General features: G+C 40.8%; 1 protein-coding gene across 4 annotated transcripts in view; it reads right to left on the reverse strand.

Moving 5' to 3' along the window:
• FGD4 (FYVE, RhoGEF and PH domain containing 4) overlaps nucleotides 1–16,120 on the reverse strand; it is a 263,419-nt gene that overhangs the window by 61,864 nt on the left and 185,435 nt on the right. For all 4 annotated transcript variants that reach the window (XM_033222467.1, XM_033222469.1, XM_033222470.1 and 1 more), the window contains exon 4: nucleotides 11,594–12,101. In XM_033222467.1, the coding sequence (XP_033078358.1) occupies nucleotides 11,594–12,101 (508 nt within the window). The remainder of the gene's footprint in view (nucleotides 1–11,593; nucleotides 12,102–16,120) is intronic.

The raw sequence follows: 16,120 nt of genomic DNA on the forward strand, positions 1-16,120 counted from the left end.
CAAAACAGCAATAATATCACCATAATAATAAAAGCTAACACTTATTCACTGATTACTGTATGCCAGACTCCATTATAATTATTTTACATAAACTGATTAATCCTTACAACAATAAATACCATTATTATTTCTATTTTATAGATAGCACACATACAACAAACAAAATCCAGAGGCTCAAAGAGGCCAGGTTACTTACCCAAGGTTAGAGTTAGAAAGTAACTGTATCATATAGGCAAGTACACAATTTTAAGTTACTATTCATGATATATCTTGGCTCTCACTATCATCTTTCTTTCAACAAAACCCAAGACTGTGATATGTGCCTGTAAACAGGCAGACTGACAAATCACCAACTATCTGCTTACAAAATCCACCTGAAAATGAAAAGTGGTACTACTATATACTTTAATTTATACATTCTTTTTTTCCAACATAAGTTCTATTAAAAAGAGACTTTTCAGCATTTTAGTAATTATTAGGTATACAAAATACAGTCATTTTGAAGTAATAATATGGTGGCCTCCAACTTGAAAAACTTATTTAAGAAAACACATCTATAAGTACATTTAAGGGGAAATAGATGATTTATTTGCATGCATGGGGCTTTATTACTATATTAGAATTACATATAAATAATAAAGTAGTTTTAAAATTGCTGGTACATCGGGGCTGTAGCCGGATTTTTGTTAACTAGGAAAGCTAAATGGGTAAACACTGTTTCTTAACATCGGGCACCTCAAAGTTATATAACCACTACTCATGCTTAGCACTTTACCATGAAGCCATTTATTCTTGCAATCTTTTGGGAAACAGTAATAGTCATGCACTATTAATTTAATATATAATGCCATTTTCTTCTATTGAAGTCTAAGGAAAAAAAGCTTGCCTTTTCAACATAATTTATAATTAAAGTATAATTTATAGTTTTTCAAAAATGGGATTTTAAAAGCATCTTACTTTTGATATCCCTTTATTTTAAATAGGGATATCAAAAGTAAGATGCTTTTAAAATCCCATCTCTACTAAAAATACAAAAATTAGCTGGGAATGGTGGCACACGCCTGTAGTCCCAGCTACTCAGGAGCCTCAGGTAGGAGAATCGCTTGAACCCAGGAAGCGGAGGCTGCAGTGAGCCGAGATCACACCATTGCACCCCAGCCTGGGCGACAGAGCGAGACTCTGTCTCAAAATATGATAAATAAATAAATAGATTAATTTTTAACTTACAAATACACACACAATACTATACTCATAAATTGAAAGGTGATTCCCAGAGTACTGCCTCAAAATAAAAATACATGAGAGGATATTGAGGCTATCAGCACCAAAAGTTACATTCCTCTTAACAACAATAGAGTATGCAATTAACTTTCCTCTTTCTGTGTAACACACTTCCTAGGCTGTTACTGTCTGCCTTCACACCTCCAGTACCCTTTAAGAGAGATCTGCTCCTTTCTCTCTAGGCTTAGGTTCAGCCTGGTTGTTAGTCACTATAGCCCACTACTTCATGAATATACTGCAGTGTCAGTCCTGCCTCCTCATTTGCAGATGCTACCAGATCCTGCAGCTCTTTTCAGACCTTTTGGCATGACTCTCCCATACGGCTGGAGGCAGAACAAAGGGCCCCCACTGCAGCTCACAGAGTTCATTAACTGGATAGGCAGAAACACTTGGGTGGCACCAGTGATTCAAAATCTTGGTGCCATCCACCCTGCTACATGCCTCGAAACTACCAAGTCGGGGAGCAGATCTTCTGGGAAGAATGTTGTAAATGCTAAAAACAATTATAGTTTCCTGAGAAATGCTTCAAAGGCAAAATCTTCAATTATTTTAAAATGAATCAGACAATATTATTTTTTATGACTCTTCAGCACATGTTCTCATATGTGATTTCATTTTAGGTAGGAATAAGTTTCCTAAAAACATATACTAAAAGCTACTAAAAGGCTTTGCAGCTTTTCCTATGTATTTATTAGAGGTTATAGTCAAAACAAGTAAATTATCAGGTTTTTACAGGACATGAATGAACAATTATTAATCATGGCAAGTTTCTACTCAAATCTGCTGTCAGTTAATTATATTCTTCTATGGGAAAAGAGGGTGTACCCTTTGTATAGGTACAAGCATCTCTGTGGTCCCTAAAACCCATCCTCTGGTAAAGAAGTTGAGTCAACTTAGGGAATGAATATTTGATTTTGTGCCACAATTTATCAGATGCATCAACACTTTGATACGTCATTTTATATGTCTTGCCACACACTGAAGTCTTCAATGGGGCCGCAGGCTGTTAAATTAAAATTAGGTCACAAGGACATTTGAATGTCACATAATTGGTCTAACCTATTACTTGTATTAGACATCTTCATTCTGTGATATTCCAAAATTCTGCAGATTCTTTATCATGAAAGTAAGGAGCTGGGAAATCAAGGAAGCTATTACAAGTCAGAGATGGTGACAACTACCATTTAATGAGTACTTACTATGTGCACTATTCTATGTGCTGCACACGAGTTATCTCATGTAATCCCAATCCACCTGTGAAGCAGAAGTATTATCACTCTCATTTTATAGATGAGGAAGCTGTGTCATCACAAGGTTAAGTAACTTGCCCAGAGTCACACAGCTAGTAAGTGACTGAGCCAGGATTCAAACCCAGGTCTGTGAAAACCAAGTTCTTGCTCTGCTACAGCCTTTTGCACGAGGGGAAATCCCTCTGGATTTAGGGAACAAGAAAACCAGAAGATAGAGGAATAAAACACAGGTTTCATGTTCAAATAAGATCATGTCATAAATGCCATCAAAAGGGTCATGAGGTCTCAAGAAAGATTTGTTAACAGTAAGGAATTTATCACCAGACTCACATTATTAAAAAGAGAGAGAGAGAGAGAGAACACTCACTTATGATATGCACATGTTACTCCTTGCTTTTTTTTTTTTTTGAGACGAAGTCTCGCTCTTGTCCCTTAGGCTGGAGTGCAATGGCGCGATCTCGACTCACTGCAACCTCGGCCTCTCGGGTTCGAGTGATTCTCCTACCTCGGCCCCCGCAAGTAGCCGGGATTATAGGTGCCTGCCACCATGCCTGGCTAATTTTTGTTATTTTTAGTAGAGACGGGGTTTCACCATGTTGGCCAGGCTGGTCTAGAACTCCTGACCTCAGGTGATCCACCCGCCTCGGCCTCCCAAAGTGCTGGGATTTCAGGCATGAGCCACTGTGCCTGGCATTCTTTGCTTTATAATATAGTGTCATAAGCATCAACAGGCTGTCAGCTCAGCATGATCTTGCAAGAAGCTTTGGGAGGTAAGTCCAGGCCTCCTTGTGACCTACCACCAATATGTTCCCAAACTTAGGTCTTCCACACTAGCCAATTCAAAACTTGAAACCAGAGGGTCGAACAGATAATGGCATGATCTCAGCTCACTACAACCTCTGCCTCCTGGGTTCAAGGAGAGTTAAAAGTGAGAGCTTTTAGGCCGAGCGCGGTGGCTCACGTCTGTAATCCCAGGACTTTGGGAGGCTGAGATGGGTGGATCACGAGGTCAGGAGATCGAGACCATCTTGGCTAACACGGTGAAACCCCGTCTCTACTAAAAATACAAAAAATTAGCTGGGTGTGGTGGCGGACGCCTGTAGTCCCAGCTACTTAGGTGGCTGAGGCAGGAGAATGGCGTGAATCCAGGAGTTGGAGCTTGCAGTGAGCTAAGATCGCACCACTGCACTCCAGCCTGGGTGACAGAGTGAGACTCCGTGCCAAAAAAAAAAAAAAAGTGAGAGCTTTTAATCTGAAGGTTTCAATTACATTCTTTCATGACATGTCGGGGAGGAGGGGGAAATAGAGGTTGCACAAAGAAGAAAAGTTTGGTTACTTGCACAAGATCAGACAGGAAGTAAGTGGTAGTGAAGAGAGAACAACTTTGGTCTTCTTATAATCCACGTAATATAAGTTACACTAAAGAGTCCTTTGAGTTTTATAGAAATTAAAGAACAGGCACCAAGAAAAACTGAGTTTATGTATACACTTTAAATAACTGAATTAACCTATCTAAAGACTTAGTCATCGAAGTATCTCAGTCATTTATAAATGCTTTACGTTAATTCCCTTAAGTTAGAACTTTGTACACACTAATGAGAGTACATCATGTGGTAACAACCAACGGTCCTCAAGCAGGAGAAACAAAATACAGGAACCCTAGGTTAAAAAAGAGGTGGTATGCAAACTGATCTCTGTGTATCTCACAGTGGGAGAACTGAAAGAGAGGGCTCATATTAATCTGGCAGAATGTGTTGAAATTTGGATCTATTAAATGACATCTCAGGTCTTGAGTCTATTGATCTTGATTCACAAGTGAGGAAACAGGATGTTTAATTAATAAACACATAGCTTTTACGTGCCAAGGCACTGTTCTAAAGCATTTTACAACTAGTACATGATCTATACCTCATAATGTTACAAGGTAGATACGCTATCTCCATTTTACAGATGAGGAAACTGAGGCACAGGGAGGCTGAAGTAATCTGTTCAAGGTCACAGAGCTAGTAACTGCTTGAGTGGGATTCAAATCTAGAGGACCTGGCTCTTGAGCCTGTGCTCCTGACCACTAGGTTACGGTATCCAGCTTTTTAATTTGTTTTTAAACCCATACAAAGCAAGATTTTAGCTTTCCATTTCTCTCACACTCACACTAAACTGGGTCTTTCTACACGCTGTGACCTCCAAGCACCTGATCTTTCCCAATTCTCCTGGTTCAACTCAACATTCTGTTAAACCCCATCCTTTGTTCTCTTGGCACTGCTGACTTGCTGATCCTGGCTAATTCCCGTTCCAAGTCTGCTTTTTCTCTTTCTTGAATTCCAGGCCACTCAGCAATGCTGGGAAGACTTCTGACTGGCCCAACAGTCTTTGCCCGAGGCTCTCAGAATCATGGTCACAGTTGCCACAATAGCCACCTTTTCTAAGCTCCAAGTCTTGCACCCGGAGGACTTCCTACTGGTCTGGACAGGGCACTGCCCAAATCGACATTTCAATCACAAAGCCTGCAAACTACCTTGGTGCTGTGGTCCCTCAGTCCATCCTAGATTCTCCATGACTTCTCTGTTTCTGCTAACAACAGCGAATTCACACTAATAGCCATGATGTAAACCTTAGTTTTATGAGTGAGGCCTTTTCTCTTTATCTCAGGATATCTTGAGTAATGGTCATTTGTTGTCTTAACTCTCCATCTCAACTATAAGTTTCTTCTTTGGATTTACTGCAGTGCCTTGCCCATAGCCTATGTGCAATATACATTTGCTCAACTTTGTTCAATTACCCAAGTCCACCAAGTTATATACTGGTATACAGCTAGTTAGCTATCAAGTCCTACTAAAGGCCTAGGTCTCCAAGTTAACTCCTAGTTCCATATTCTAAATGCTGACCATACTTTTTTCCTTAGAGCTTACCAATATGCCTGCACCCCCACCCCATTCCCCTCCATCCCTGTGGTTCCAAAACACAGTTCTCTCTTCTTTTTCCTCTTAGACAATTTATTAAACATCCTTTTCTATTGTTTGTGCTTCACAGCTCAACTCCTGGCCCATTTCCTGTTCCTACACATTCTACTTTGCCAACGTTAATCACACCCTCATGCACATCCTCTTACATTCTTACCCTTTCCTGGGCTCTGGATCCATAGTTCCACTTGCTTAATTAATATCTCCAAATGGATGTTTTGCAGGAACTATAAACTTAGTGTAAGAGTACAAAACTAACCTAATTAGCAACTCTACTTCCTTCTCTCAAACCCACACCATTACTTTCCTTCCTGTCATCTCGATGATTTCAACATGTCAGGAAGCCATGGCCTGGTGAGTTTGTTAAAGTGATGTGTCTGGCCAGACACGGTGGCTCACACCTGTCTGCACTTTGGGAGGCTGAGGCAGGTGGATCACTTGAGCTCAGGAATTCAAGACCAGCCTGGGCAACATGGTGAAAACCCGTCTCTACAAAAAATACGAAAATTAGCCAGGCGTGGTGGCGCATGCCTATAGTCCCAGGTACACGGGAGGCTGAGGAAGGAGAATTGCCTGAACCTAGGAGGTGGAGGTTGCAGTGAGCCGAGATAGCGCCACTGCACTCCAGCCTGGCAGCCTGGGCAACAGACTGAGACCCTGTCTCAAAATAAATAGATAAAACAAAATAAAATAACCATTAAAAATTTTTAATTATACAAAATGTGATGTGTCAGTGGTCACCTAGCTAGTAAGTGACGGGGCCGGGATTCGAACTCAGGTCTTTTTATTCCAAAGCCTTCATGCTTAACCTGTAAATTGTAATGCTTCCAAAATATTCCGTTTTTTTTTTTTTTTTTTTTTTGAAACAGTCTCACTCTGTCACCCAGGCTGGAGTGTAACGGCGTGACCTCGGCTCACTGCAACCTCCACCTCCAGAATTTAAGCAATTCATCTGCCTCAGCCTCCGGAGCAGCTGGGACTACAGGTGCGTGCCACCACACCCAGCTAATTTTTGTGTTTTTAGTAGAGATGGGGTTTCACCATATTGGCCAGGCTGATCTTGAACTCCTGACCTCAGGTGATCCCACCACCTTGGCCTCCTAAAGTGCTGGGATTACAGGCGTGAGCCACTGCACCAGGCCCAGAATATTCCATTTCTGTAACACATCTACACCCGGACTTCCAAGAGGCCCCTCAATTCAGTATGTTAAAATGTAATTTTTTTTTTTTTGCCCATAGAATAGGTTCTGCCTTCCATTCTCTTGTAGCTCATTCAATGGCACACCATCTGCCAATTCATCCAGCCTAGGAGTTAAACCTGACTTAATCCCCACCTCTACCCACAAGGTCCTCAGAATCTTCCTTGTCTCTCACCCTCTGCCTCATCCAGGACCCCTTCATCTCACACCTGGACTAGTGCAGTTGCTTCCTAACCATGTGTCCTGCTCCATCTGTTTTCCCTTTCATCTGACTCATTTTTCAAAAACCCACACATGTGTCATCATGTCACTTCCATGCTTCAATTGTTTCTAAGGCCAGATAATATTAGGCTTATGGAAAGTCTGAATTAATATGAGGGAAATACCTATGTATAACCCAACAAAACAGGATATAGAACGACCATACATTATGCGATCAAGTATGTTTTTTCAAACAGCTCATAAAAACAAGCTAGAATATCAAATATCTAAGCAATTCTCACTGGTAGAATTACAGGTGTGGTTTTTGTGTGTATTTTCTGTGCTTTGCCAATTTTCCTCTTTTTCAATGAAAATTCTACACTTTTAGCAACTTAAAATGTTTTAAAAACCTTTTAAGATTTTTAAACTTTTTAAACTTTCAAACTTTTAAAAAAAGTCTCTAATGTTTTCAGGAAAAAAATATGTACATTCTTAACAGGCATTCAAAAGGCCATTGTAGTCTGCTCTTAGCTTACTCTTTTAAATCTAGCCTTGTACCTCTACATTAATTTCTCTAGCCATTCTGACCTCTGATTATGCAGTCAGAAATATTCCCCCAAATGCAGCATCTACAGTCTTGCCTCTACTCATTGCTCACACTTTCACTCATCCCCATCCCACCGCATCTTTGATCTCACCCAGCAATCTCCCATCCTTGCTTCAAGGATACTTCAACTGCTTCTCAGCAGCCTGGCCCTCAACTAGTACTCCTGGGGCACAACTGCTTCTTCATCTGCATTTCCTTTTTTTTTCTTCTTTCTTTCTTTCTTTTTTTTTTTTTTTTTTGAGACAAGGGCTCAGCTCTGTGGCCCAGGTGAGAGTGAAGTAGCAGGATCATAGCTCACTGCTGCCTCGACCTTCTGGGTTCAAACAATCCTCCCACCTAAGCCTCCTGAGTAGTGGGGACCACAAGCAAGTGCCACCACACCCAGCGAACTTTTACATTTTTTGTAGAGATGGGGTTTTGCCCGTTGCTCAGGTTGGTCTCGAACTCCTGGGCTCGAGAGATCCTCTGCCATAGCCTCCCAAAGTGCTGGGATAGCAAGTGTGAACCACTGCACCTGGCCCAGTCATCTATATTTCCAAAGCACTTACTGTACCACATTATGTCAATTTATGTATGTCTCTCACCCCTCAGCAGACTGAGGCTTTGTTGATAGGGCTTGTTTAGTCCATTTCTATGTTTCTGGTGCCGAGGAGAGTGAGCCTGGCACACTGAATTTTTTAATTGAACAGTTCCATTTTTTTCACATTTTTTTCTTATATTATAGTAAACTGAGTAGCCACAAAAAAGAATTTTCTGAGTTCACCATTCAGTTCTAAGTGAATAAAGAAAAGCTGCCTTTAAGATATATGTATATATGCATACATACACACACATATACACACATACACACACATATGTATAATTTTTGAGACAGCCTCTGTCACCTAGCCTGGAGTGCTGTGGTGTGATCTCAGCTCACTGCAACCTCTGCCTCCCAGGCTCAAGCGATCCTCCCACCTTAGCCTCCCGAGTAGCTGGTGGTGCATGACACCACACCAGCTAATTTTTTGTATTTTTAGTAGAGATGGGGTTTTGCCACATTGCTCAGGTTGGTCTTCAACTCCTGGACTCAAGCAATCCACTCACCTTGGCCTTCCAAAGTGCTGGGATTACACAGGTGTGAGCCACCGCACCTGGCTGCTCTCCTTTCTTTCATTCCTTATCCCTTCATTTTCCCACTCCTGTGGGCATTTGGGAAATGCCATCAAATCTAACACTAGCTTAAATGAAACATATTTAAGACTATTCTGAAGTCACTATCTATATCCACTTCCAGGAAGATAAAAGTGTTTCAGTTGTCAGCGTATTGAAACTAAAAATATTCCATTGTATCTTAGAAGTTCAACACATTAGATAGCTTAAGCAGCAGCTGATAATCTCGTGTGCTATGCTAGCAAGGGAATATACCTACATATCACAGCATAGAATTAGTACATAATCACTGAAATGGGCCTTAAGATTTTTCTTTTTTTTTTTAGTGGGGGGTTGGCTTTTACAACATGAAGATAAGGCCTTAAGATTATATACAGTTAGATTCTTTCACTAAACACACAAAGAATTATTGACTTGTTCAAGCTCATACTGCAAGTTAATGGACAAGCCGGAAGTAGAATTGAGATTTCTTTGTTCTAATTGTTTAGTCTACTATATTACTACTGATATTTTTATTAAGATTTTTTTCTTAATTGTGGTAAAACACACCTAATAAAATTTACCGTCTTAACAATACTAAGATTTAAGTTTGTATTTAGGAAGAAGGAAAGGCAACATAACAAACATCAGCGCAGCAAAGGTGAACACACTGCTGCAGCACAGATATGAAATCCTAACATTCCATTTTAACAGGAGAGATGTGGTATTTGCCAGAGAAATTTTGCTTTTTCTTCCCACATACAGCATGTGCCACCCACTGTGTAAAGGCCCATTCAGGAGAAAGGCCAGTAGTACTATTCTATGTTTCACTAGTTCAGTAGGAAAATTCTATAAAATCTCTCCCAAAGAAGTGTAAGGTTCATCTATGAAAATGCATCCATAATAATATGTGAAGGGAAGAAAAAGTACCATCCAACAACCATAGGCATCATCACCATTTAAAATATTTTTCTTTATAAGAACAGCTCTTACTATTTTATAGATACTTGCTGGTGGCATCATCCCAACAGTGGTAAAAGATTTTCTTGGTTCTAACCTTCTCTTCCTTCCATCATGGTTTACGAACAAATACACTAAAATCTATCATTGTATTGAGGTATAGGGATTCACTTTGCAATGTCCTGTTTCTTTACTGTTTCAGATGTTACTGAGTATGACTCACTTTCTCCCACCCACTTCCTCCTTTAAACTTTCTCTGCTTCAGAGTCAGTATATATTTCACCAGCAAATCAGCATTTTCTAAGCTGATATTGTGCATATGGGCAGAGAAACCCCATTCAGGCAGTTCATCAAATCACTTCCTTCTTTAGAAAGGACAGAAATGTCCAGTTCTCAACAATCCCACCGGCTTATTACCCACGGCTGCTTCATTTAGTGACATTTCTTGCATTTAGCCATTTAAGTTTGTGATGTGTTGCTTCAGGGACACAACACTGGCCTGGGAGTCACAGCATTGAGGTTGTGAGCTGTTATTCAAAAAACAGTGTGACCTTGAAAAAAAATCATAAGCTTTCTGGGGCTATTTCTTCTTCTAGAAATTAATTGCTAAACTAAGATTTCTTTTTTTTTCTTGTTGTTTTTGAGACAGGGTCTCGCTCTGTCACCCTGGCTGGAGTGCAGTGGCACAATCATGGCTCATTACAGCCTTGACCTCCTGGGCTCAAGCAATTATCCCACCTCAGCCTCCCGAGTAGCTGAGATCACAGGTGCGAACTACTATGCTCTGCTAAGTTTTAAAATTTTTGTAGATAGGGGCTCTCGCCATGTTGCCCAGACTGGTCTTGAATTACTGGGCTGAGGAACTCTTCCTGCCTTGGCCCCACAAAGTACTGGGATTACAGCAATCAGCCACCATGCCTGGCTCTAAAATGATTTTTAAATGGCCTTCTAACTCAACGACTATACCATTTATTACGAAATTGGGTATTAATTAGAAAACTTAAAAAAATTAAAAGCCTAGAGTTATAAATATAATCTGTTGAATAATTTAATACTTCCATATTCATGTCCTTAAAAGTAACATTTACTAGTGGCAAGTTCATCTTACAGGTCTACTATTTATTCTATTAGAAACTTCTGAACAACAAATATTATACAATTTCTTCTTGCTTGGTCCATAAGTATTAGGGATACAGCACCAACATCTGGAACAACAAGGAACATTTTCTTTCTATGTAAAAACAATACGTTTGTGGATTTCCTATATTAAAGTTTCCACACTGTTCTGACTCCTGAAATTACAACAGAGATATTAACAGAAACTACACGAAAAGAAAAAGTGAAATATCTGCTTAGAGCATAGGGGAAATACTCATCAGCAACCAGAGCTTGAAAATCATTTAACTGCCAGTGTGGGTGACCTGATTCATACATTTCAGGGGTGCAATAAATAAAGAGTTTTGTTTTTTTTTTTTTTTTGAGACGGAGTCTCGCTCTGCCGCCCAGGCTGGAGTGCAATGGCCGGATCTCAGCTCACTGCAAGCCCCGCCTCCTGGGTTTACGCCATTCTCCTGCCTCAGCCTCCCAAGTAGCTGGGACTACAGGCGCCCGCCACGTCGCCCGGCTAATAAATAAAAGAGTTTTAAGCCTGTAATCCTAGCACTTTGGGAGGCCGAGGCGGGCAGATCACAAGGTCAGGAAATCCAGACCATCCTGGCTAACACGGTGAAACCCCGTCTCTACTAAAAATACAAAAAATTAGCTGGGTATGGTGGCGGGCGCCTGTAGTCCCAGCTACTCGGGAGGCTGAGGCAGGAGAATGGCGTGAACCCAGGAGGTGGAGCTTGCAGTGAGCCGAGATCACGCCACTGCATTGCAGCCTGGGCGACAGAGCAAGACTCCATCTCAAAAAAAAAAAAAAAAAAAAAAAAAACAAGTAGAGTTTTAAGACAACAATGGAACAGGCAGGGTTTTCCCTGCTTATGAGCTAGTCTCATGCTCTACCTTCATCTCATGGTGCTGGTCCAGCTGCTCCAATTCCAGAGGGCTTTCCCCATTTTGCCTCTCTTGTACCTTGGCTTCTGTTTCTGCCCCTCTTTCTTCTAGGGGGAGCACTGGGCCTATGCCTGGAGTCCTGTAGCTACTGTCAGAAGCATTTCCATCACAGTCATCTGCTGTGGGTGATGCAGGAGCTGTGGCAGTTTCATCTCTTTCTCCATTCACTATGTGCGTATCAAGCAAGGGTTCAGAAGCTTGAATAGAAGTATCTGGGCTAAGAGTGGCAGCTTTCTCCTCCTCACATTCCATCTGGTTTTGTGCTGCCATTACACCATTGGCCACACAAGTCTGTGCACCCTGAGTCTTATCTGTCTCATTTCCCTGCCTCTGTGGCAACTGCTGGGAGAGGAGTTTTTGTTGAGGTGTGGTTGTCAATCCATGCCTTCCTGGGGTTCTAGGAGCATTGAGGTTCACAGCAGAATCTTTCTTCAAATCACTATAATTTGATAATGAGCTAAAAGATAAAATACAAAGGAAGCATGAAAACATTGGCATGGAAAAAAGTTCTAGAATTAAGACAAGTTTATTCCAGTTGAAAAGGAATATTTGCTAATTTTTTTTTCTATCTCTGATGGTCTTAGAAACATGGATTTGAATATTCTCAGTGTAGCCCCAAGTCTCTGGGGATGCTATCCACATTTAAATAAAGATTGAAATAAAGAAGATGACCCTGAGTCTACCTGTGGGGACTGGAACACTTCCTTGGGCTGTTTATTTTATTTATAACTTAACTTTTCTTGATCCTTGCAGTGTTTAATAATGTGACTAGTTAGTAAAGACTTAGATATAATACTTACGTATATATCATCTCTTCCTAACATTTTTACTTAGTGATGTTTCTTAACATTTTTAAATAGGTGTAGCCAGTCCTTAATTCATGAACAAATTATGAACCAAAAAGTTACTTTTATTTGGAAGACATAATGAATACTCTGAAAGCTTTTTTATTCATGCTGTCATAGCTTTTTACCTGGTCTCTTTGTTTCCACTCTGATCCCCTCCACTAGAACCTCTACAAGTCAGTCACAAAACTCTGACAGCTTCCTCACACACTCAAGGGAAAATCCAAGTCCCAGTGACAGCCTATGAGATTCTACATATTCTAGTTCCCAAAGTGCCTGGCCTCATTAGATTCCATTCTTCCCTAACTCACTGTGTTCTTGCCATACTCCTTGCTGCTCCCCATTCTTAATAACTAAGTGTATGTGTCTTTGGGTCTTTGCAGTTGCTATTCTCTGCTTAGGACAATCTCCCCCAAAACGCTGGTATTTCTTCTCGTCATTCGGGTTTCTGCTCAGGTATCACCTCTCCAAAGAGGTTTTCCTAGATTCATCTATCATAACAGCACTCTCCATCACTAACTCCACATCTTATTTTATTTTTTTTAAAGTCCTTATTACTGCTTGACATAATAGTAGTCCTAATAGGAGAATGAAACTTACTCCCAATATATAACAATATTCCTGTGGAAATATTTGTACAGATTTTAATCTAGGATTCTGGGAGTAGAGTGGGGAATGGAACAAAAAACTTTGGGCTATACTCTTTGAAAGATTCCTGTGACCTAAACAAGAAGAAATAAAGGAACTAAAACTCGGTGAGGGTGTAGATTTCCTCTCTGCTTTATTCCTACCTCTTAGCATGGTGCTTGACACAGGGGAAGTACTCAATAAATATTTGATGAGCTTTGAATAACCATGATAATGATGATAATTATGACAATAATAACAGCCAGAAACATTTATTAAGTGCTTACTAAGAACCACAAACTACAAGAAGCCCCTTACAATAATTACCTTGTTTCCTCCTCACAATAATTCCAAAGACAGGGATCCCATAGAGAAATCTAGGCTTAGAAAATTAAGGTGGCCAATGTCACAATGTAATGAGCAGAAAAGCCAGAAGTCAAACCATGAATCCAACTCTAAATCTCATGGTCTTCACCCCAAGTTATGATGTACTGTAGCAGAAGGACAGAATGAGCATCAGGTGAATAGGCTGCAGGCAAAATGTGGGAAGAAAGTCTAGGGTTGATTATCTTCCTCAGTACAGGTAACAGGATAAAGGGAGGTGGGGAAGGAAAGAGCAAGCAGCCCAGTTCCAAGGACAATGCTGAGATGTGTCATCTTCGCTCTCACTTCACCCTTCCCAGTCACTGCTGACCTGGACTAGAGAATGAAACAGGGAATAAAAGTAGACAGCAAGAAAGTGATGAAGGAAGAAAAAAGATACAGGTAAAGTCCAACACCAGAGGAAAGAAAGGATAAATTGAGTGGGGGAAAATGTCATATATATAAAAGTTGGAGGTGGGCAATATAAATAAATGCTATACACTCTTCAATGGAGACTTGCCCCCTTGAAGAGGACACCTTTGGCCTGTATAATTTCCCAAGTAGTCTTTAGAGATTTGAATCAAACTGTCCTCCTTCTCCTGCCCGCATCGGTCTCTGGATTCCCTGGTGAAAAGATCCTCAACAGATCCTGTGAAACAAATTTAAGCATGTTCAGGTCTTGTCTAAAGAATGGCTTTGAATGAGAACTGCAAATGTTCCATAGTAAGTGACATCAAGGGTATGAGTGGGAAGGGAGAGAAGGAGACTGGGAAGGATTAGGTGGGTAAGGAGTTAGTAAAAACAGTAGTTGAACCAGTACTTGGAAGATTCCTGCTACTTTGTGGATGCCAAACCATAAGGGGAAAACAGTTGACCCTGGAGTGTCCATGGAAAAAACCAACGTTCCGGCCAGGCGCAGTGGCTCATGCCTATAATCCCAGTACTTTGGGAGGATGAGGCGGGCGGATCACCTGAGGTCAGGAGTTCGAGACCAGCCTCAACATGGAGAAACCCCCGTCTCTACTAAAAATACAAAATTAGCCAGGTGTGGTGGTGCATGGCTGTCATCCCAGCTACTTGGGAGGGTGAGGCAGGAGGATTGCTTGAACCTGGGAGGTGGAGCTGAGATTGTGCCATTGCACTCCAGCCTGGGCAACAAGAGCGAAACTCCATCTCAAAACAAAAACAAAAACAAAAAACACCAGTGTTCAGGTCTGTAGAAACATAATCTTATTTCTAAAATCTTAAAGTCTTTCCTAGGTTAAAAAGAGTATTCTCTCTTACTCTGAAAGAGAGAAAGAAGGAGGAATAGGAGAAAGAAAGAAGGAAACCACAGTAAAAATTAAAGAAAATCTACTTGCTCCAAATCTCTCATCTTAACAAAGTAGTGTTACTTGGGATTTTTTTTTTTTTTTAAGGCAGGGTCCCACTCCATAGCCCAGGCTGGAGTGCAGTGGCACAATCTCGGCTCACTGCAGCCTTGACTCAAGCAATCCTTTCACATCAGCCTCCCAAGTAGCTGGGACCACAGGCGTGCACCACCATGCCTGGCTAATTTTTGTATTTTTTGTAGAGATAGGGTTTTGCCACGTTACCCAGGCTGATCTCGAACTCCTGAGCTCAGACAATCCAACCACTGCGGCCTCCCAAAGTGCTGGGAATATAGGCATGAACCACCGCACCCAGCCGGGTAAGGTCTTAACAACAGTATGCTATGACCATTCTGACCAGATTCCACTCTAACAGTTGTTGGCTCTTCCTATCAATTTCCTGTAACAACTCAGTGCCTCCCTCTATTTCACAAAGCTAGTCTAAGCTCTCATAAGAAAGGTTAAAACTGAAAACAACCCTTGCAAGGGCAAGGACATCACTCAACAGCAAATACAAATCTTCTACTGAAGTCCTATAGATCTAATGCAGTATTAACCCACTCAAACACTTCTGGGGCCAGTCTATAGTGGTAATACCTCACTGAGAACATATCATTGTTTTTTGTATTGGCAGTGGACTCTACCACAAATAATATTTCTTCACCAGACCTGCCAAAATACACTATACCCAATTTGCACTCAGAATAAATTTGCTTAAAAAAAATAATAAATTATAGCACATTTTTCCTTAGATGAATTAAACTTTCAACCTCTGCATCAAAACAGGATTGAATTTGTGAAGCTTGAATGATTAAAAGTACAAACATTTCACATGCAGACGAATCTAAAACAATGCATTGTGGGTTAACCAAAATGGAGGACGCAGCCTTTGGAATACTGACCCTTTCCAGGTTTCAGAGAGTTATCCCTGAAACCTAGGGATGCAGGCTCTGACATGCCTTATGACAGGGATCAGGGCTCCAGGCCCTCCTATTACGCAGTCACTGGGCATGGCCCCTGGAATCTGCAAACACGAGGGATCACTCTGTTGTTATTAAGTCAACTTACCCTGAGCAGCAAAAAAATGTTTTAAATGGAATTAAACCATTCTAGTAAAGATCACTGTAATTCAAGATAGCAAAGGTCCTATAAATCCTACTTCAGAGGAAGAGATGCTGAAGTTGAAATATTTATGACCAAAGTTCCTAAAATTTATCAGGAATGAAAATTGAAGACAGGCTTCTAAGTTAATTTTCTCCAGAACTTGTAAC

Source organism: Trachypithecus francoisi, unplaced genomic scaffold, assembly GCF_009764315.1.
Source record: "Trachypithecus francoisi isolate TF-2019V2 unplaced genomic scaffold, Tfra_2.0 Lachesis_group11, whole genome shotgun sequence".
Lineage (NCBI taxonomy): Eukaryota > Metazoa > Chordata > Mammalia > Primates > Cercopithecidae > Trachypithecus > Trachypithecus francoisi.